General features: G+C 35.0%; 4 protein-coding genes across 9 annotated transcripts; 1 reads left to right on the top strand and 3 right to left on the bottom strand.

The window, feature by feature from the left end:
- The first annotated feature begins 4470 nt into the window (after nucleotides 1-4470).
- LOC127259322 (CEN-like protein 1) lies at nucleotides 4471-5770 on the top strand. The gene is made up of 4 exons (XM_051286573.1): nucleotides 4471-4803; nucleotides 4894-4955; nucleotides 5200-5240; nucleotides 5341-5770. The coding sequence occupies exons 1-4, from the start codon at nucleotides 4603-4605 to the stop codon at nucleotides 5556-5558; spliced, it is 522 nt and encodes a 173-aa protein (XP_051142530.1). The 5' UTR covers nucleotides 4471-4602; the 3' UTR covers nucleotides 5559-5770.
- A 359-nt stretch (nucleotides 5771-6129) lies between these two features.
- On the bottom strand, nucleotides 6130-10407 carry LOC127259320 (E3 ubiquitin-protein ligase XBAT33-like). 3 transcript variants are annotated; one of them, XM_051286569.1, is made up of 11 exons: nucleotides 10262-10376; nucleotides 8819-9040; nucleotides 8635-8694; nucleotides 8337-8408; nucleotides 8034-8206; nucleotides 7728-7888; nucleotides 7584-7642; nucleotides 7445-7491; nucleotides 7211-7354; nucleotides 7034-7125; nucleotides 6130-6952 (listed from the first exon to the last, which is right to left on the bottom strand). In XM_051286569.1, exons 1-11 carry the CDS (start codon nucleotides 10286-10288, stop codon nucleotides 6414-6416), a joined length of 1596 nt encoding a protein of 531 aa, XP_051142526.1. In that variant the 5' UTR covers nucleotides 10289-10376; the 3' UTR covers nucleotides 6130-6413. The 3 variants fall into 3 exon arrangements, with proteins under 3 accessions (XP_051142526.1, XP_051142527.1, XP_051142528.1); XM_051286571.1 differs by having other exon boundaries at nucleotides 6131-6952; nucleotides 8819-9083; nucleotides 10262-10407; XM_051286570.1 differs by lacking the exon at nucleotides 8635-8694.
- A 22-nt stretch (nucleotides 10408-10429) lies between these two features.
- LOC127259321 (protein ROOT PRIMORDIUM DEFECTIVE 1) lies at nucleotides 10430-12338 on the bottom strand. The gene has a single exon (XM_051286572.1). The coding sequence runs from the start codon at nucleotides 11748-11750 to the stop codon at nucleotides 10437-10439; it is 1314 nt and encodes a 437-aa protein (XP_051142529.1). The 5' UTR covers nucleotides 11751-12338; the 3' UTR covers nucleotides 10430-10436.
- A 136-nt stretch (nucleotides 12339-12474) lies between these two features.
- LOC127259319 (homeobox-leucine zipper protein HDG1-like) lies at nucleotides 12475-17493 on the bottom strand. Of its 4 annotated transcripts, none has more exons than XM_051286568.1 (9): nucleotides 17233-17493; nucleotides 15592-15845; nucleotides 15354-15471; nucleotides 14573-15256; nucleotides 14381-14482; nucleotides 14083-14295; nucleotides 13764-13929; nucleotides 13316-13674; nucleotides 12475-13249 (listed from the first exon to the last, which is right to left on the bottom strand). In XM_051286568.1, the coding sequence occupies exons 2-9, from the start codon at nucleotides 15834-15836 to the stop codon at nucleotides 12872-12874; spliced, it is 2265 nt and encodes a 754-aa protein (XP_051142525.1). In that variant the 5' UTR covers nucleotides 15837-15845; nucleotides 17233-17493; the 3' UTR covers nucleotides 12475-12871. The 4 variants fall into 4 exon arrangements, with proteins under 4 accessions (XP_051142525.1, XP_051142524.1, XP_051142523.1 ...); XM_051286567.1 differs by having other exon boundaries at nucleotides 15592-15842; XM_051286566.1 differs by lacking the exon at nucleotides 17233-17493 and adding an exon at nucleotides 17014-17032 and having other exon boundaries at nucleotides 15592-15842.
- Between the last annotated feature and the right edge of the window lie 3744 nt (nucleotides 17494-21237).

Genomic DNA, 21237 nt, shown 5'->3' with positions numbered 1-21237 from the left:
GATTATAGGAGTTTGAATTTTGTGTTGGAATTCAAATAGTAAAATTTTTTAATTTGAACAGATGGACGATGTGATATAAATAAGTATTAATTTTAATGTAAAATTAATTTTTAATATAATGCAGAAAATAAAATATAAGTGTATGATTTTAAATTTTTTTAAGGGGGTGATCTCGTAGTTCTTGGTCTGTGAAGATGCGTTGTTAGGTGCTCCATTTTCTTTTCGATCAATATGTAGAATCAGAACAAGTAATTGCGGAGATTATCCGACGAAGTAGAAGGAAAAATTTTTGATAAATAATGTAAAATTTGTCAAAATCTTGTAAAAGAAAGTCGAGCAGATGAAATATATAATACTATATATATAATATTGTAGTTTTCGTATATTTGGTTGCAAGTTGGTAGTTTGTAATTGAATATATATATATATATATGTATATTTGATTAAAATTAAGGGAACAAAAATCTCTTACAACATTCATAGTAAAATTTGTGAGGGATAAGCTTCTCTTGTTTAATTTGTAGTAGGATGTGTTTCTTTATATTTTTTTTATTTTTATTTTTAAAAATTAATATATCAAACATATTTTTTATTTTTTATATTATTTATGCAATTTTTTATACTTCATTTTAAAAAATATTATTTTAAAATATTTCAAAAAATATTCTTGTAAAATATTTCAAAAACAAACACATCTGTAATCCCTACAAAATTTGCATATCCATTGCAAATTTTCAAAACAACAACGCATCAACCTAGCCCCTCGTAATCCCTGTGTTTCTTTTGATGAGTTTGGAAAAAAATTGATTTGAGTTTGATATAAAAATAATATTTAATGGAATATTTTATGAGGAAAAAAAAATATTTTTTTTCGAAAAACACATAATGCAAATAGTAAAATTTGAAAAAACTCTGGCTAAAGAAATATCCATATGCAAAATGACAGTTTTTACACATACATATATATATATATACTTTGAAGTTTTGTGCTTATCTTTTTATGTATATATTTTATAAAAAATTGAGTATAAAATTAAATGATGAAGATAGCAATATATAGTATCTTAGGAGAAAAAAAATATAATAAACATAAAAAATAAAAAATACAATCAAACAAAGTCAAATTATTAGTATTACTATTTCCTATGTCTGTAAAATTTATTTCCCTTCGTCCCTTATTTATTCATTATTAATTTTGGGCAAACTAACAAATTCAACATTTAATTACATTTATTTCTTTATTCATTTTAATTACTAACTAAAATTTCAATAATACATTTAATTATAGTATTACTTACTTTTGTTGCTTTTCTTAAAAAATGTTTTTTTCTTAATTCCTACGCCAGTTTCAATTGAGCTATTTTTTATTTTCTTTTTTCTTTTTCAGAGTGGGGAATATTATTATTATTATTATCATTCAGAAAGCTGAATGAAATTAGGGTTCATATATATATATATATTTTATGATTATGGGTGTGTGTGTGTGGAGGTGGAGACAGCTCTGAACGATTAAACTCGAGTTTTTGGAGTGACGTACGTAAAGCTATTTTCTTTTGTTTTCTTTATATATATATATACACACAGTAATCATTAATCAGTAATCAATCCATCCTAAGTTCTACGTACACCAATATACAGAATATCCAAAATCAAATTTAAATTTATATATATATATATATATAGAGAGAGAGAGAGAGAGAGAGAGAGAGAGAGTGGGGGTTGCCACTTGCTAATTAGATGAAGACACGCCATTGTCATTAATTAATTATATGGGTGAATGAATTAAGAATATATATATATATATCACATACTGATTATAGAGAGAGAGAGAGAGAGAGAGAGAGAGAGAGAGAGAGAGAGAGACCACAAGTAATAGATTCTCACTACCACTTCTATATTTATATTTATCTTCACTATTAGTATTTGAATGGAATCCCATTTCACATATCATATATATATATATACACACACACAGTGACGACCTCGGATTAATATATATATACACACACAGTGACGACCTAGGATTATTATATTCGGATCTAATTTTGAAATTTATAAAATAATATATTTTATTTATAAATGTTTATTTGTTATCCGAAAAAATTATCATTTTGATTATTATATTTTGGAAAAAATAAATATAAATAACAAACTACAATAATAATAATTATTATATACTGTATTATAAATATATTTTTTTATATTATTTTTTTCAGACAAGATATATAATTTTTTAGTATTCTTTTATATATTCATTTTCTCTATATTACATATACTTAAATAAAAATACATAAATTTAAATAAATGAAAAAAAAAAAAAAAAAACTGAAGTGGGGTGGGAAGGGAAGGAGAGGGGCTGCAGCCCACCCTTGCCACCCCCTCGATCCGCTCCTATATATATATTCGTGAATGATTTGGAGTAGACAGTTGATAAGAGATTATTTTTTTTTTAAAAAAAAATGATTTAATTTTATGTTTAACTAAGATTTAATGGGATGTTTTGTTAGCCTTTTTTTTTATTTTGTTTTTGAAAAATTCAAAATTTAAATAATAAAATTTGAAAAACTGTGTATATATATATATATATAATTTTTGGTCCATTAATTATTAATTGAAAGAGATAGATAAATTATACATACATGCATGCATGATTAAAAGGGATCATTTAATCACCTGCATATTAATTATTGATCTCACCTTTCTTTTCTATGTTCGGTTAAACTACACGTGTAACATTTTGCATTGCACACATGCACCATATTAATTTTAAATTAATATTATGATGGCTCATTCTCAGGGTTATGAATAGTGTTGATACCACTTTAATTAGGTCTTTAATATTACCTACGTACCTTGTTTATTTAAAAATAATAATAATCTTTGATTGATTTCAATGTGTTCAAATTATAATTGTTGACTCGACTCTCTAAATTTCCAATCAAAACAAACAAGAATATATATTGCCCTGCTGTGTTAAAATAGAATGATTAATTAATCAATCAATAGCACAGATATGCCTGATGTGACAGAAACCCTAATTAAATTAATTTTTTATTTGTTAGAGAGACAAAACAAAATTAGATAAGAGGTTAAAAATAGATTATGCACTTTATACTTGTTTCCTTATATAAATAACATTACATTTAATCATATAATTATACACTGAAAAAAATACAACTTTCTCCTGTTCAAGAATAGTGTGTGTATATATATATATATATGTGGTGTGTGTGTGTGAAATTATGATCGATGATGGATATAGAAATTACAATGTCAAATTATACATAAAAACAAAGTAAATTAATTAACCACTAATCATTATATAATTGAGATATATATATATATATATACATAGAAATGATTGATTAGATACTGCATAAGAGGGAATTATATGATTGATGATAACCACATGTTGTCCTAATAAACAATATGCACCAAAGCAACACTTTCTTCACTTACCATATATGGCAAGAAAAAAGAATCACATCATTTCCCTAATTAATAATCCCCTCTTTCTTGATTACATATATATATATATATATATTTATTAATCTTTTTTTTTTAATAAAAATTTTAAAGATAAAAATAATAATAATTAATTGCCTTCTCATGTGTATTGTATTTAGTGAAGCACCTCAAAAGCTGAATTCCCATTTGATCAAGATATTATATTTTATAGTGGGGAACACCAAAAAATTGAATTTTTATTTTAGAAAAAGTTTTTATTCTAAATTCCCACCCACCCAATGCCCTTGTGACATGACAGTGTGCATTTTTATTACAATACTGTCTTTTTGGGCAAATGGCAAACTCGACTTAGATTCAATTTTAATTTGGAAGGTCAACAAAAGCAACTCAACTTATATTTAAATTTTTTAAAAAATATTAATTTAATTATTGGATTCTCCATTCAATCTTTGCAATGCAATAAATCACTAAAACAAACTATGTGTTAATTAAGGTTCATTAATCATAAATTTTATAATCGAATTAATCATTGTTGATCAAGAAAATTGCATTAACCTTTTCTCTTTTTTTTTTTTTTTTTTTTTTTAACTTTGGATTCGATTTCTCTTCCCCAATTAGAGATCAAAATGTGTCATTAGGAAAGATTAATTAGGGTAATTTGATGATAGAAATATATCTAATTCAATTTATAAAAACCCATTGACTGGCATTGATATTACTATTTATTTATTTTTTTATAGTTATAATATATAATTAAGCAGCTGGAGGAATTTTGTCCCTTTATTATTATTATTATTATTATTCATGGTCTAGAAAGTTACTGAGTTTAATCGATGAATCGACATCTTCTAGGTTGCAAAATTCTTTCTTGGGATGCATATATGGACAAACTTAGTTCCCTTTTTATTACATGAAGAGATTCTCAAGAATCTTGAAATGAATTCTTCAATAATCCATGTCCTGCCCTTCCTAATTGTCCCCCTTATAAAAACCCCTCACCATTCTTGCAACCAATATATCCCTCCCACACACCAAATATAAACCTTCATTTCAAATACTATATATCACCATTTTTCATCTGCATTCTTTCCTTTACAAGACATTACACAAATATATTATTAACTTCGTTCAAGAATGTCGAGGCATGTGGAGCCGTTGTCCGTAGGCCGGGTTATTGGAGAAGTCGTCGACAACTTCATACCTAGTGTGAAGCTGAGTGTGACCTACAACACCAACAAGCAAGTCTCCAATGGACACGAGCTCATGCCCGGTCTCGTTGCATTTAAGCCGCGTGTCGATATAGGTGGAGAAGACATGAGGGCTGCTTACACTCTTGTAAGAATAACCACCGTTATATATATATATATATATATTCTTCTTACACACTTATATGTATTGACAAGTTTAATTTCTTGGATTAATTAGGTTATGACTGATCCTGATGTTCCAGGCCCCAGTGATCCTTACCTGAGGGAACATCTTCATTGGTCAGTTTTATTAATACCAAATTAATTAGCATACAATAATATGTGTATTTGTGTGTGTATATATATATATATATGTGTGTGTATGTATGTTGGGAAGGCTTAGGGTGGTGACCTAATCAGGATATAATATGTGTCGTATGAACGTGATGTTAGTTCATTTGTTGCATTTGTATTATATTTTTTTTTTATGAATGTAGGTTTATTGAGCTAAGCATTATAGTAACATGTTGTGTTTGGATTCCAGGATAGTAACAGACATTCCAGGCACCACTGATGTCTCCTTTGGTAAGTTCTCCAGATATTTATATTATTATTATCACAAAGAATGAAGTAATGAATGGATGTTGTATGCATGTATTGATTTGAACCTGAATGAATGAATAAGGGAGGGAGATTGTGGGATACGAGGCGCCGAAGCCGGTGATTGGGATCCATCGATACGTGTTTGTGTTATTCAGGCAGAGGTCGCGGCACAGCGTGGTGCCGCCGCCTTCCAGAGATCATTTCAACACCAGGAGATTCGCTCAGGATAATGCCTTGGGCTTGCCTGTGGCTGCTGTCTACTTCAATGCACAGAGGGAGACTGCCTGCAGAAGAAGATAGATCCATCATCATGATCATCCAGATTATAGTTGAATTAAGATCACAAAATAATGATAATAATAAATTATATATATATATATATATTATCCTGCCTTCCTTCCTTGAGGATTGATTATTTGTTGCTGTTGCATTGCTTTCCTGTGCTTTGGATTTTTATATATGTACTTGTGCTGTTTTAAATACTACTACTTTCTTTCATGAAAAATAATAATAAAAACCCTTATCTTGTACGGTTTTTCGAGGGCCCCCACCCCACCCCACCCCACCCCCACCCTTTTAGGTCTGTTTAAGGATCTCTTTCTGTCTGTCTGTGATATATATATATATTGTTAGGGAAATGGATATATTTGTACGAGAATATAATAAGAAGAATGCAGTCATTAAAAAAAGCAAAACAAAAAAATTCAGAATGTCTTTTTTTTTTTGGATTTTGGTACTGAAATTATATCTGGTCGTGTCGTGGTCCCAAATCATATCACACATTACTCTTTAGGTATAGTTTTATTACAATTGGAGTTTCTTCAATCAAATGTTGCTATACACATATATGTAAGTATATACAAAATTTTGTAATAATATAAGGTTATATATATTAACAAGGACAAGTTCATTCAATTTAAGCCTCTATCATAAACACAAGGCAAAACCGTTATGGAGATTCAACAAATTCTTGCCTATTTCATCACACAAAAAAAGAAAAAGAAAAAAAGAGTTCTTGGCATGTTCTTACAAGCCCTTCAAGATTCCTAAAGGGATCCCTCAAGATGTAACCAAACCTAGAAAAGAGACAGTCGGAATTCTTCGTCGTCGTCTTCGAGGAAGACCGGAGTTTAACCTTCCAGCGACTGGCATTTCTCAAGCGTTGATTTCGGCGTTGCACTGATGCTCTCTGCTGCAGCTTCGTCGTCCCCAGAACATACTCGAGCAAGTAGTTTTCTCCAGTCTCATTCCTTCACTCTTCTCCTGCTCGCCCGACATCGACTGTGCTCGGTGGGGCGACGACTCCTCTGGATCACTTTCTCCGGAATTGAAATTCAGGCATGGCCCTTCACTGCACGTGCAGAGCGGGATCGTAACGGAAGGAAACGGGCTACAAGAGACGGGGCAGAAGATATCCGAAGAAACAGAGTCGACACATTTTTTCTTCGAACAATCGGTTTCAGATGTGTCCTGCTCTCTGTGGTGAAGAACGCACGGCGTGCATAGTCCAAGCGACGATGATAATGGTAATTTGATCTCCCTTGCCGTAGAACCCGGCAATTTGGAGAAGGACACGATGCCGTGGCGACAAAACGGGCACGGGATGGAGCCCGGCAGTGCTGCTGAGCTCGAAGGAACGTTGCTGGTCGAGCAAAGGTACAGAGCACATCGAACACAGAGCTTGTGTTCGCACCCTGAAAGAGACAACAATGCTCGTAAATATTTCTTCCGAGAGTCGAACAAGATAGGTAAAGGTACGGCTCGACTCGGCTCACCTTCAGCGGCGACTGTACATGGTCTTTCCAAGCAAACAGCGCAAATATCGGCATCATCGGAGGCACTAGCCGAGAACTGAAGCCCGCAGTCTCTGCATTTTCACACAATCGATTACACTTAAGAACTCATACGCAACTTAATGTGTAACAGCAATCCGTAGTTTTATTACATTGTACCTGGCAGTGTTGAGAATGCTCATGAGGGGCAACGATAAATAGTTTGAAGGTGGAAAAGTCGGGATCGGCAGATCAGAATGAGATTCCAACAGGGGCTCGAGCCAATGCCGCCCCCACATTCTGGCTACGTCGAGAGGAAGCCATCTGAAACAGCAGCACCAGCATTCGTCGCAACAATAATTTTGCATAATCAAAGTTCGAAAGAAAATTCTCCACAAAAACCGAAAAAATTACCCGTTGCAATTTAATGATAACCGATTCGCGCCTCTTGCAAGAAGGATCTGCAAAAACAAGTAGTGTATATTTTACCTAGTGCTTAAAGTAATACGAGTTAGAGTCATTGAAACATAGAATGAATGATGCAATCGATCACCTGGCAGCATTTCAAATTTCCTCCGCAAGCAGCATAATGCAAAGGAGTACTTCCAGCCCCTACAGAAATTCACCATCACTTCAAGCAATAAACGACGAAGGATTCATGGAAGACCTTCCATTCACATGAAAGTAGACAGCTTACCAATCAAATCCATCGATGTTCCATAATGGAATGTGACGGCTGAAACATTTGCCTGAAGGTCGAGTAGGAGATGCACACAGTCAAAGTATCCGTTCAAGGCAGCCATATGAAGGGCGGTGACACCACCGTCAGCAGCTTTATTCACAAACTTGGAGAGAGCACTGAAACAGAAGAAACATATACACACATATACATATAACTATATACAGAAAATTTCAAAAAAAGCATTCCATGTGAAAACCTGTCAATAATTTTGAGAGCTCAATCATAATCTATTTATGGATGTAACCAAGCAATAATGCATACTTGGATTTAGCATTAGAACCATCGCTGCAGTCATTTATAGCTTGATTGTTCTGAGTTTCGTATGGTACGCTTGGAACAAAATCAGCAACCACTAATCTCATGCATCTCACGTGTCCATTGATGGCGGCAAAATGGAGGGCAGTCCTCCCACTCAGATAATCTGCTCGTGTAACCTGGAAAATACCAAAAGTGGGACCTCTAAAACATAGTAGGATATGTAAAGAACATCTGAAGATATGATCCACAGCCAAACACAAAAACTTTCTAAATTAACCTTTATCGAATAAGACAGGATAAGCTTACATTGCATCTAAAAAGAAGAAGGGTTTGAACAACTTCCCAGTGGCCGTACCGACTGGCATGCATCAATGCTGTCTGAACAAGCAAATACGTATTGCATAAAACCTCAAGATATGTTCATCAAAGCAAATGCTTTCAACTGCACTATCTTGAAGTGAAACAGTTTTGAGCAATCATAATCAACCATAGAGAAATGGTTATCAGATACCAGATTTTTCAATTATAAATAATCTACAAACCAAATTCCTAAACTTGGAAATCACCGACAGAAGCATAGTCGAGCAAATCCTTGTCGTTGTACCTGACCACAATAATTTCTCGAGTTCACATCAGCTCCATTCTCCAGCAACAATGCCACAATCTAATTTAAATACAAGCCTCCGAAAATCAGGGAAATATACAAAAATCCCCCAAGTTTGGTATACAAAACATGATATACTGTAATCGCAAACAAAGGACCGGAAATTTAGGGTTTCCCTGTTTACCTCGTCGTGGCCCTTGGCAGCTGCAAAATGAAGAGGAGAATTCAATCCACCGAATGTGGAGTACTTTGCAAGGCATGGATTGCAATCCAACAGCATCTTTGCCTCGACGAAATCGCCATCTCTTGCAGCTGATACCAATCGCTCCCCTGAGGCAGAGCACCCAAATGAATTCCCCATTCGTTGCCGTGAATTTTCTCCCCTACGAACTCCAACTCCAAATCTCTGTGCAATTTACGTTATGGGTTTATGGAGCTGATGGATGATTCTGGAGATCGAAGAGAATCCGAAAACGTTTAAACAGGAAAATGACAAAAGAAACGAATCCTACTTGGAAATATGGCAGATTTTCCCTTAATGGCTTTATAGTAATAGTAATTGTAATTATTTTTGTATACTTTATTATCTATTCTGTTATTTGAATTAAAATTCAATTAGAACCATTAATTCTTTCACTGCACATGTAGAAAATATCTTCTGGTCAACCAGAGCCAGCAGAGAAAAACGCCCTCGATTTTTTTAAAATTTTTTGAATAATTTAAAAGGATTAACATATTTTTATTAAAAATATAAAAATTAGATTGATTATTAACAAGCTTCCAAAAAAAAAAAAAGACCTAACCAGAGAAACTGTTGCACCCATTTTATGACTGCTTTTTAAAAATCTTAAAGTATTTTATATTTAGATTTTCTTAATATATATAATAATTTTTTAAAAAAAACATGAGCACTTCTTGCTTTTTGTTGTTTTTTTTTTTTTTTAAATTTAAAATACGGATATGTATTTAACATGTATGAATCTCCAAAAATAAATATAAAGACAAAACCAGGGAGGACTTTTGTCAAACTTTAGTTGCAAAATAATAATACTATCTATAGCTGGTATGATTATGAATTGTAGTGGGTGAGATTAGCGTGGAACCAAGTCATAGGATGCCATTTAAAGGAAAACAAACAAACAAACAAAAAAGAGAGATTGAAGTGGTTAGGATTGGTTGAAAATAATTACACCTCTTGGTCTTGCTGCTGCTGCTGCTTAAAAAAGTTGACAGCAACATAATGAATTGCATTCATTAATAATTTCATTTATTTCCATAATTCAAATCATGAAAATTCAATACTATTTTCACTTCTTATGTTTTTTTACCATTCAATAATTCTCACAGTTATTTATAAAAATTACATCATCTTCTCTCCTAGTAAATAAATCATAACAAATCTCACATACACACACATTAAAAGTCCTAACTGCAAACTACTGGATTCTATTCTATGCCAATCACCAAAGGGGATTTATAATTTATACATTTAAGAGCCATCAAGAACACATTTGATCAAGAACTCATACCTCAAAACCAAATATAACACATCATTATCGCTGTTATAAATTATAACTACTATCCATCATTAGCATTTTATCGATACAGGGTTGAGTTCTAGTCATACCTTGTCTCTCTGTCTCTCCCTGTGCATCACAGCAGCCGTTCTGTCGAAGAAAACACTCGAGCCTGTAGCACCTCAACCAATCATCATGCAGGCGAGAACCCCGAGGCTTCTTCTATTGCATGGAAGCTCAACGAGCTCGGTGTTTGTTGAATACCGGGGATCTGAAATGGTTTCGTTATTGTGTTGTACAAGACTTCTCCCCGCTACTTTCATTGTAACTATCACCCTTGTCTGAATCGTCGTCCTCATTGTCCAATTCCGTATCAATGTTGTTTTTCGCCTCAATCCAGTCTCTCGGAATGTGATTCATATTGTCGTCCTCCAATCCATTTCTTTGATGATAACTGACCAACTCTTGGTTCATTCTTGCCTTCCTAGGACTCACCAACACCAGCTGCCCCAACTTCCTCCTCGCCAGATACAACTCATTTGGCTCAACCAGCTCCCCCTTCTTGTACGCCTCCTTCAGGAATACCGTGTGCATCTTCCCAAAATTACCCCTCGTCGAAATGTAAAAGATCCCTTGATGTTGCAGCAAGAACTCCTTCAACTTCTTCGGCAAATCCATCGCCATCCTGAAATGCGCAATCCTCTCCAGCGTCATCTTCCTCTCTACAGTCAAAGCCAATAGCTCGTGGATCATTGCCACAGCCCTCTTCTCCATCCTCTTCTGCGCCTCCAACGACCTCAGATCATAGCCAGATATATCTTCATAGGGGGACCAGTAAGGCAACCTCTGCCACTTCCACATTGCAATCTTGTAATACTTCCCAATCTTGAACCCTGGTGGGAAATTCACGATGAATGAAAACCTAATGTCCTCGGCATCGATACCTTTCTCTCTGTACTCCCTTTCCCTCACTTTCTCGATTTCACTAACCCCTAAACTGCAATCCTTCTCCACCATCTCAATGTACTTGTTCCTTGTTTCATCAGCATCAAACAATCGGAAGTACTGAGGATTCTTTAGAATTACAGAGTATTCAAAATCATCGGGCAATCCAAACTCCCGCCTTGCAATACGAACATGTTCCAACCTAATGCGACCAGTGTTCGACAGCATCATTAGCTTTCTCAACCGAGTCACAGCATCAGGTATTTGCCGCAGGAGTGCTTCATTTTCCTGCTCCATTTGCGAAACTGCTCTACGTGAGAGCCGACAGTAAAGGATTCTCTGCACAGGGTGATCAAAAACCTCGAAAACATGAGGAAACTTGAGAATGAACCGTCCAGCCTCGAATTGCCTGAATCCTAATCTGCGGGAGAGAATGTCGAGGCGCGAAATGGAGACCATGTTGTTCGGCTGCGAGAGGATTAGTTCCCGGAATTTGAGAACCTTGCGCACTTTCTTCTCGATTTCCATGTAGTCGTCGTAGCCATGGTCCCGAACTCGCTCTTGTTTCTTGGGTATGGACGTCGACTGCGACATGGATCGGCTCCAGAATCTGGAGGCCAAGACCTTCGACGTGTGGACGATGAAGGATCTCATTTTGGGGGAGTTGGCCCAATTTTAGGGCTTATCACTTATTTCCCTAAAAATCGAAGCGAACGGTGTGATATCATCCTCGTGTTTCTCAGTCTTCTATAAATCGTGGAAGGCGCATACCCCAGGGATCAACCATATCCATCCAAGTTTGCAGCAAGTAAATCCTCAACAGCAACAAGGAACCCTAATTTCAGTCAGGCCGGTAAACCACCTAACAAGAGATTTTACACCTAAAGTTCGATTTCAAAAATTCGCGGAGTCCGGGGCGGACCAAGACGAGTCCAATCGAAACAGCATATAATTCGAAAAATGGTTCAGAATATTCTCAGCAATTGTTTCTCTTACATCCATAGAACAAAAAAGATCGAATTGAAATAACAAAACAGCAAACAAGTTCAAAAATCGATGCAAATGCTTGAAAGATTCCCACTTGCTTCCGTTTTAGCCATAGGATTGATCGATAGGAAGGGAGTACCAGAACTTACAGTTCAGTGACGCTACTGTAATCTGTTGGAGACGACGCCGGCCGATGAAGTCAAGATGAAGAGAGAGCGACCGTAGCGCAAGGAAATTGGGGAAATCAGGAAAGAGGATCGACGGAATTCGAAAATTAGGGATGAGCGGAAATTTTGGAATTGGGCTTAGGATAAAATAGCCCAACGAGTTGCAACTAAATTGGGCAAATCATCACAATTTTCCCAATCAGTAACATGATCGGCCCTAATAATTCTAACAGAAAATACATATTTTTTTAAATAAAAATAATGTCGAAAGAAACATGAGCAAACCACCATTTTGTCCTATTGGGAAGCAAAAGAACACAACTAGATAAGATAGATAGATACACACAGTCACAAGGTACAAGACAAGACAACCTTGTAATGTATTGTACAAATTGAAGAAGAAGAAGAAGGTCAAGGTCTTGTTGAGTCAATGCCCGAACCACAAACCCCAATCCCCAATAATCAATAATAGTATAGTATATGTATATCCCCAGAACGCGCATCTAGACTGACTACCACCCTCTACTCCATCCATCCAACCATCCAGCATGGGTTCCTCATTTTCATCGAAAAAGAAAGGTTCGTTCTTGACTCAAATCCTCTTACTTACACAAACTATAATCACTCGCACGCCAGCCCCAGCCCCGTCTTGATGCCCTGCAGAGTCCGCCCGATCAGCGACTTCACCGTCTTCACCGATTCCATCGTTAGCTTCGCCGCCGGCATATTGTTCACCAGAATTTGGAACCCCACCGTCAGCATCGACCCCTGGCTCCCGCCCCCACTCCCGCTGCTGTTCGTAGAGTCGGAGAAGCAATCCGGCACAACTGCGAATCCCGACGGCAGGATTGCCACGCTCGAAGAATCGCCGCCGCTCATCACCGTGTTCATCCCCGCAGCGTCCACCGCAGTGTGAACTATTACCGATCCCGAGGCATCTGTGGTCGTGTCTTGTAAGATCAGGACGCTGCTCGGGTTCGCATTTCCGCCAGACGAAACCTGCGCGTAAAAAATTCGGTAATTTTAACGCTCATTGCGTAGAGAGTGAATTTTAAACACACTTACGTTGGCCCGTAGAAGGCGCGTGCTGTTGGTGTGATCCTGTCCCTTGGGAAGGCATAGAACTTGCTGCATCGGACCGTCTTGGGACAGCACGTCCCAGTATTCCCGGGCCTTCTCGTTCTGTAGGAAATTCACCAGATTCGGCGCCAACACAGGCATCCAAACAGTCGCAGTCGCGCTCAATATAATCCCAGGCGGCTCTCCCGAGTTATTACCAATGCTCTTGCGCATCATCAGTTTGGCATTTTCAGTGCTTTGAACTTCTTCCCAATCGTGCACGGTGGAGCAGACGCCGGTGCAGAAGCTACGGATCATGCGCTGCGCCAGCTTCATGAAGCTAGCTTTACCATTAGGCGGAAGACCTGAAAACAAACAGCCGAAAAGGAAACATATCAGCATTTGTTGAAGTCGACGGAGTGAAAAAAAAATAATTAGTGTAAGACGTCAGAACCTGACTGATCGGCATTGGAGGCCATGGTGAGGGCAAAGAATTCGCACTGTCTTTGTAAGTTGGTGAGCCATTTTTCGGCACCAAAGGCCATTCCGTACCGAACTATAGGACGGTAGAGACTGTGGATGATATTCTCGTCGTATTCAGTATGTTCTATCCAGGTAACCTGAAATGTAATGACATACATATAATCGAAGAGATGAAGACACCTAAGCTTAAGACACATGATATCTTAGTCATAAGTCAATTGAGTCAAAGCTGAAATCACGATCACAAACGAAATGGTAAAGCTAATTAACTATTCTTGGGGTCTAATTACCTTCGAGCCGCCATTCGACATATCTTGCACGACGCAACCAGAAGGAAGCCTCCTACAAGTAACGGCAGTGTTTCCTCTCATGCCGGCGAACAAGGCGTCGACAGAGACATCGACGACAGCCCACATGTCCTCTCGATGCTGCTTGCAGAAGCGAATGAACTTCAGTTGGCGAACGGGAACCATAGGAGAAAGAAACTGGAACTCGGCTTGCATCTGGCAAACAAGTTTGATCAACGACAAATCAGTCATAGTGTACAAACTATTTTCTTCAGTGAAGCGATAATAGCATGTACAGTACCAGTAGCAGCGCGCCGTTTCTGGTTCCAGCCATTCCAGGGGAGATAACATTGAGAGTCGAGGCTCTCCCGATGTTCAGGGGAAACATGTCAGCCCATTGATCCTAAACATGGAAACGAAACGAAAAACAATCAAAATTTACACTTAACTAAAAAACAAAACGCTGCATTTTGAACGGGGACGAAGAAGCCACCGCATTCATCAATGCTTCCACAAGCGCCATTCCGTTGATTATTACGGTTGCATTAGCTCTCGTCGCTTCAGTTACAAAATGGTCGGGCTTGGGACCAATACAAGGAGAAAACGTCTTCATATATTCGTCGAGATTCAACGACTGCCCGCCTCCTTCCAAGCTTCCGAACCAAAGGGCGCTGTCAAGCTCAGCTAACTTCATCAGCTCGTCCATTGCAGCCACAGCAAGCTCAAGAAACATATTTTTGTCGACAGCAGCTTCAGAATTCATCATGCCCAAATCGGGTCCTCTAGGCGGCGGGATGGTGGGAAATGCGTCGGGCATCCTCATTCCGAAATCAAGTCCCAACGGCAATACCGAATCCATCGAGCTCATGCCACATACCCTGCTTCCAATCATATCAAGCTCCAGCTTTGGCATAGCCATGGCTGCCGACATCGGACTGCCGCTGTTCCGGCCCAAGAATTTGCCAGCCAGGATGCTGAGTCGGCTAAGCTCGTCCTTCAGCCTCGCGTTCTCGATCATAAGATGATGCTGCTCCATCGGCACTTCTCCAAGAATCGCGGGGCTGCCGCAATTATCGCACATTGGATTCCTCATGGCTTCCTTCATCGCGAGATTTTCGATTCTGAGCTTATCGTTCTCTTGTTTCAGAATCGAGTTCTCATGGCGCTCCAGTTGAGTCTAATTTGACATAATCAAGTCAATTGAAACAAACACAATACCAAATTCAACTAAAACAGAAACAAAGAATCAAAATTTCGAATCGAGCAAATTAAACCTTCATTTGAGTTCTTCGATTCTGAAACCAAAATTTGATCTGGCGAGGCTCCAAGCCGAGCCTCCTCCCAAGCTCGAGCCTCTCTTTCTCATCAGGATGTGGATTCTCCTTAAAAGAACTAAAGGAAAGAAACAAACAAAAAACACCCAAACCAGCAATGTGTAACAAACATGTCTCCTTTATTACATGAATCAGTTATAAAAACAAAGCATAGATAGATAGATGGATAGTAAGATACCCCTCGAGTTCTTGAATTTGGAAGGCAGTGTGTCGATGGTACTTCTTCCTTTTGGATGATGATGATTTGTTTTCAGTGGAGTTGAGATCGTCCCCTGATGCTGCAGCAGCAGCAGCAGCTGCTTCGAAGTTGTCACTGCCAGACCTGCTCTCGAACTCATCCTCCCTCGATGAATTGCCTCTCCCCGCCATTAAACCTCCATCGTAGCCTCCTCCCAACAAGCTCATCTCCCCTAGACCATCCATCTTCGCCTGCTTCACAAAACCCCCAAAAACTTAAATAATTATATTCAATACACAGAAACATAAAATCACATACACAGCTCATAAGACTCCGTGGCAGGTAATTAAAAACTGTGGCTCCGAGCCCAAGAGAGGGAGAGAGAGAGATTATTACAAGGGAGAGAGAAAGAGGTGGAGTGTGGAACAAGGGTTGAGAATGAGATGAATGGAAGACTTGCAGTGGCGCCTGAGGAGGTAAAGAAACAGCACCACTGGTCATAATATTGTCATAGGAACTATAACCATCAGCCAACAATTTTCCTCCTCCGGCGCCGGCGCCGGCACCGGCACCTCGAGGGTCACTAACACCGCCGATATCCTTGCCGGAGAAGACCCCGAATCTCATCTAGAACAATCGGGCCGGACAAATAAACAAATACACCTAAGAACACACAGCTCCGATCCCCCAAGAACTCTCAAAAACTCCTCCCCTCTCCACACACACAGATATACTTATAGATACATACACATACATACATACATATATATACATAAATGTAGTTACGGGATGTAACAAAACGCAGTTATAGCACACGCAAAAGCCTAACTTCCCAGCAGCACTGAGCATTGAGTGTGTGCTGTTCGTCTTGAAGAAATTAGGACACCTCCATACACAGGGAGAGAGAGAGATACAGACACAGTAATGACCGCCTTTCACCAACCCATAACCACACCAAATTTAAGAACCACCAAACGGAGTTGGTGAATGACAACTGAGCTTCCTTACTGCACCTCTCACCAGTCACAACCATGGCCAGCCAGGCCCCCTTTTTCCCGAAACCCTAATTTTATAAAATAAAAACCAAAAAATTGTGGGTTTGGGTTTGGGTATGGGTTTCCAGTTTGACTATTTCAGAACTCAGCCGTCGCCCTAATAATGAATAAAAAGCACCACAGTAATGTAATAAGCTGTCAATTCAATTCGTGTAGAATATAGAGATAGAAATGTGTTTGTATATATATATAGAGAGAGAGAGATATCATCGGCAGTGTGCAAGAAAACACATCCGAGAAAAAAGATATCCCCAATTCCCGTAAGGTACGACGACTTTTCTTAGCCTTTTTTCTATAATTTCTGAGGATGGGAACAGTCGAAACAAGACAACAAAAGGCAATAAAAAGTACGCGTGTAAAGACAAACCATTTGCTTATGTATGCAGAAGAAGCTTCTGGACACCAAAATCCAAGGTTACGAACTTCCCGAATGCGACGAAGGCGCACGAAACAGGATTAAAAAAATAAAATAGAACATATGGGGGAAATCGGATACGAACAAAACCTCAGATTTGCAAACTTCGAATTATTCCTCCCCAAACCAATTTTATAATCAACGTGCGGGAATTAAAATATATATACTTACAGATATGTGTATATATATGGTTTTCTTTCAGGTCAAGAGAAAACTGACAGTGCTCCAATGGCGGACGACGCGCGATAACAGTGAAGAGATTTTTATTAGTTCTTTCTCTTCTCACCTTCTTCTTGATGTGTTTCGAGATTGAACCTTTGTTGGAGTTATCGAAAACCAGTGCAGAGGAGAACTGAATGCAATTTGATACTGAGGAAATCGAAGGAGTAAAAAAAAAGGGGGTTTGATGTGAAACTTTTGCAATTCTCTTGTTTTTGCAAAATGGAAAATGGAAGAAATAAAAGGGAATCAAGAAAATTAAAATAAAATAATAATAATAATAATAATCCAGGAAATTTGGAAAATTATAAATAAATAAATAAAAATATACTCTATATATAAAATATTTATTACATATAAGTCCATAGGGTGTCACGGTGAGCCCCCTCCGTTAGAACGCTGCGCTGTCAAATGAATTTCCTTAACGCTCCAAATCCCGCGCGTGAAGTCCACTTTACTTGTTTTATTTAATAATTAATTGATAGAATTTTGGCATTGGGGCATAAAGAGGTGTTTGGTTTTAAGACTAGTTTGTTTTGATTTAATTTTAAACTATTTTTGTTTGACATTAAAATGTAATTGTTATTTTTTTTAAGTATATTTTAAATATATTTTTATTGAATTTAATAATTTATAAATTAAATTTAATAAGATAAAACATACTCTCTTCGTCCCAATACAATAGTTTTGTTTACTATTTTTATCCGTCCCAATACAATAGTCTTATTTATATAAATAACTATCACCGTAAAACTATTCAAACTTTTTTATTATTATTACACAATTGCCACTATTTTTTACACTAATATACTCACAAGGGCAAAAAAAAATTATTTATCCTTACTTTTTACCGACTATCAATATAATATTAATATTTTCTAAATCTCGTGTCCAACACAATAAGACTATACTTTTGGGAATGAGAGAGTATTAAATAAATCACGACAGTTCCAAATTAATTTTAGGATAATACATGTGTATATATAAAATAAAATAATGATGTATTATATAAAAATATATATTGTAAAATTTATATATTATTGTTGTAATATGTTGTATATATACCTTTGTTACGTTGAATTCAATAATATATTTTATTATATAAAAAAAAATTAAATTATGTAAATGATTGTTTCACTACAAACGTGTTTAGTGCAATGGAATATGTGCTACCATATGAATTTATATTTGTGATAATGTAAATTATTGTTTCGACTAAAATTTTAATTTATTAGGAATGCGTATAATTTATTTATTTATCTACTGACGAAAGTAAACTAATATTCTGCATATCTTATTATTTTCTGTAAAATATGTGTTGCTCACCTTATTAATTTATGTTGACATAATCAAGTTAATATGGTGTTTATTTGACTCAATCAACACCAAAATTGAAATATAATTAAAAAAATACAAAATATACACACATTCATACAATATAAATAATATATCTTTTTCGATTTCAATTCAAAATAATTTTTTTTTATCATTTTTGTATGTTTCACTAAAATGTGATATTATTTTCCTCTTATAGTAAACATAGCTAATATCAAATTATTTTTACTTTTAGATAAAAATATATAATAAAATGAGAGTAAGAAGATAAATAAATATAAACAAAATAATAGTAATTAGTAATAGAATACACATTACTAAAAATAAAAATATCTAACTTTTAAATTAGACAGACAAAAATATAAATACGTAAAGAGTAGAAATTAGATGGATTAGTATTAAAATTTTCAAATGTACCTATATAAACAATTCCTAAGAATTACGAGTAAATGAATAATTTATGCAAGTTTTAATTATTAATATTTCTATTATTGTTCTTGTTCATCTTTTTAATTACCAAAATATGGTGTAGAAAATATATATATATATATATAACACATGTAAAACGTTTGTCTTGTTTTATTTTATAATTTTGGCAAGTTCACACATTTTGGAAATATTTTCATAATTAGGGATGTGTGTTACAAAAACATGTAATATTGAATAATAAGTGTAATTAAATATTAATTACGTGTACACAGAGGGATTTCCATATGTTAAGATATTTTCTAAATTTCTTAAAATTGCATTGTCTTAAGATTTTTAATAATTAATTAGTATGATTTAAATAATAATATTTCAAATTCTTGTATAGTAATATCTCTATGTCGGTTTCAAATTCGGGCATACGACTAGAGACTAAGCATAGTTTTTTCGTGTTTAGATCGAATTTTCAGACCGTACTTATTTTTGTCTACCGTTACCACTAATTATTAAAATTTTATATAAAAATAAAAATAGAAATATATCACTAGAAATTTCAATATTGAGTATAATTAATTGAAATAAAGTCTATAGAACATTGTAATAGCACGAGGCAATTAATATATAAATCTCTCTCTATATTATTATGAATTATTTATTCAATGTAATAAACAAATGGTACTATGGCGTGCGGCTGACATCACATCTCGATTAAGGTGTGATTAATTTAACAATGTCAGCAGTGATTTTAACTACAATATTGCAATAAGGTACTCCCTCCCTCCGTCTCACACAATTTGTTTTTATTTTTTATTTTCATTTTCATTCGTCCCACATAATTTGTCATTTATATTTTTGAAAATATAATTATGCACTTTAATCGCATTTTAAATTTTAAATTTTATAATTTTTTTAAATTTTAATTAAACTATTTACTTATTTTAATCTTAATCTATAATTATTTTTACTAAATAATAATTTTTTTTACTAATACACTTCTTAATTACTTACTAATTATATTTTAGTTCCGTGTCTACAATAATACACCCGTATTATATAAGACAGAGGGAGTGACATATAAACAATATTAAATTAGTATTAATTATAGGCACATAAATAGTCTCTGGATAACATGAATAAATATTTCAATATATTACAATATGTACAGACACTTAAAAAAAAACAATACTCCCACCCGCGACTCTTATTTGGGACGTCTAATAATTATTATCTTATTTCATTTTTTAAACATAAATTTTATATTTTTATCCTCCATTCATTTATTACTTTTAATTTGTCAATTCAACGAATCACCTATAACAACCGTGTAATAAAAAGAATATGAAGAAATCAAATTTAGTATTAATTTATGGGCCAATTAAAAATTATCCATAATTTTTTCTGAGCCGTTTATGGCTAAGCCCAATATTTATGGCATGGCCCAAACTGGACGCATTTAAATACTATTTTCAATTTTTATATTAAAATCAGGAAAGCCTATTTCATTTTTCAAGTATAAAAAATAGGGAAAAATAAATAACTATTATTTTGTAAATCACAAATATCAACTTTAGTCATATTGATTTATTATTTTTTTTAATATTATTATTATTTTTTCATCAATTTTGATCTCATCCAAATTAAAATCATTAGTCTAACGGTAGTTTACTATAATTATTTGAAAATATTAAAAAAATAACAACAATTTAATATTTTAAAAATAATTGTAAAATAATAATATTAATACCAATTTTATATATTTTCAAAAATTATGGTAAAGTTTTTTAAAATAACTTTGTTTTATGACTTTAGAAAAATATTTTTTTATTTATAATTTTTAAAAGTTAAAATGAAATCTTTAATCAATATTCTTTCTAAATAAGATGTGTTGTGTGTGTTTTTTTCTTTTGTTTTTCTATTTTATTTTTATACAACATGAATGGAATGGATTAGTTTTCTTCCCCTTTCAGGTGACAACCACCTTTGTGAAGTTGGTAAATTAAGAACAACAATAATTTTTCTGTTACAACTTATTGCTAATATTATTAGAAAAATTTTATCTTAATTTGTAAGGGCCCCCCACTACCCAACCCAACAATCATTCATTATTTTTATTTTTATTATTATTTAAATTGGATATCGCATAACATGATGATTAATTTTATACTTTTAATAGTCAAACTCTGGTAAATCAAGCGG

The sequence above is a fragment of the Andrographis paniculata genome, unplaced genomic scaffold (assembly GCF_009805555.1).
Source record: "Andrographis paniculata isolate CXL003 unplaced genomic scaffold, ASM980555v1 Contig60END, whole genome shotgun sequence".
NCBI lineage: Eukaryota > Viridiplantae > Streptophyta > Magnoliopsida > Lamiales > Acanthaceae > Andrographis > Andrographis paniculata.
This window is presented reverse-complemented; position numbering and strand designations above follow the sequence as displayed.

What these genes read in the sequence shown, in the direction of transcription:
- LOC127259319 (XM_051286564.1), bottom strand. Translation starts at nt 16,218, where the DNA reads ATGAGATTCGGGGTCTTCTCCGGCAAGGATATCGGCGGTGTTAGTGAC. An exon ending in TGTCGAATGGCGGCTCGAAG is followed by an intron (nt 13,930 to 14,082) that starts GTAATTAGACCC and finishes ATTACATTTCAG; the next exon opens with GTTACCTGGATAGAACATAC. An exon ending in CTCCAATGCCGATCAGTCAG is followed by an intron (nt 13,675 to 13,763) that starts GTTCTGACGTCT and finishes GTTTGTTTTCAG; the next exon opens with GTCTTCCGCCTAATGGTAAA.
- LOC127259322 (XM_051286573.1), top strand. Translation starts at nt 4,603, where the DNA reads ATGTCGAGGCATGTGGAGCCGTTGTCCGTAGGCCGGGTTATTGGAGAA. An exon ending in TGAGGGCTGCTTACACTCTT is followed by an intron (nt 4,804 to 4,893) that starts GTAAGAATAACC and finishes TGGATTAATTAG; the next exon opens with GTTATGACTGATCCTGATGT. An exon ending in CTGAGGGAACATCTTCATTG is followed by an intron (nt 4,956 to 5,199) that starts GTCAGTTTTATT and finishes TTTGGATTCCAG; the next exon opens with GATAGTAACAGACATTCCAG.
- LOC127259320 (XM_051286569.1), bottom strand. Translation starts at nt 10,288, where the DNA reads ATGCACAGGGAGAGACAGAGAGACAAG. An exon ending in CTGCCAAGGGCCACGACGAG is followed by an intron (nt 8,695 to 8,818) that starts GTAAACAGGGAA and finishes TATTTAAATTAG; the next exon opens with ATTGTGGCATTGTTGCTGGA. An exon ending in GGTTCTAATGCTAAATCCAA is followed by an intron (nt 7,889 to 8,033) that starts GTATGCATTATT and finishes CTTCTGTTTCAG; the next exon opens with TGCTCTCTCCAAGTTTGTGA.
- LOC127259321 (XM_051286572.1), bottom strand. Translation starts at nt 11,750, where the DNA reads ATGAGATCCTTCATCGTCCACACGTCGAAGGTCTTGGCCTCCAGATTC.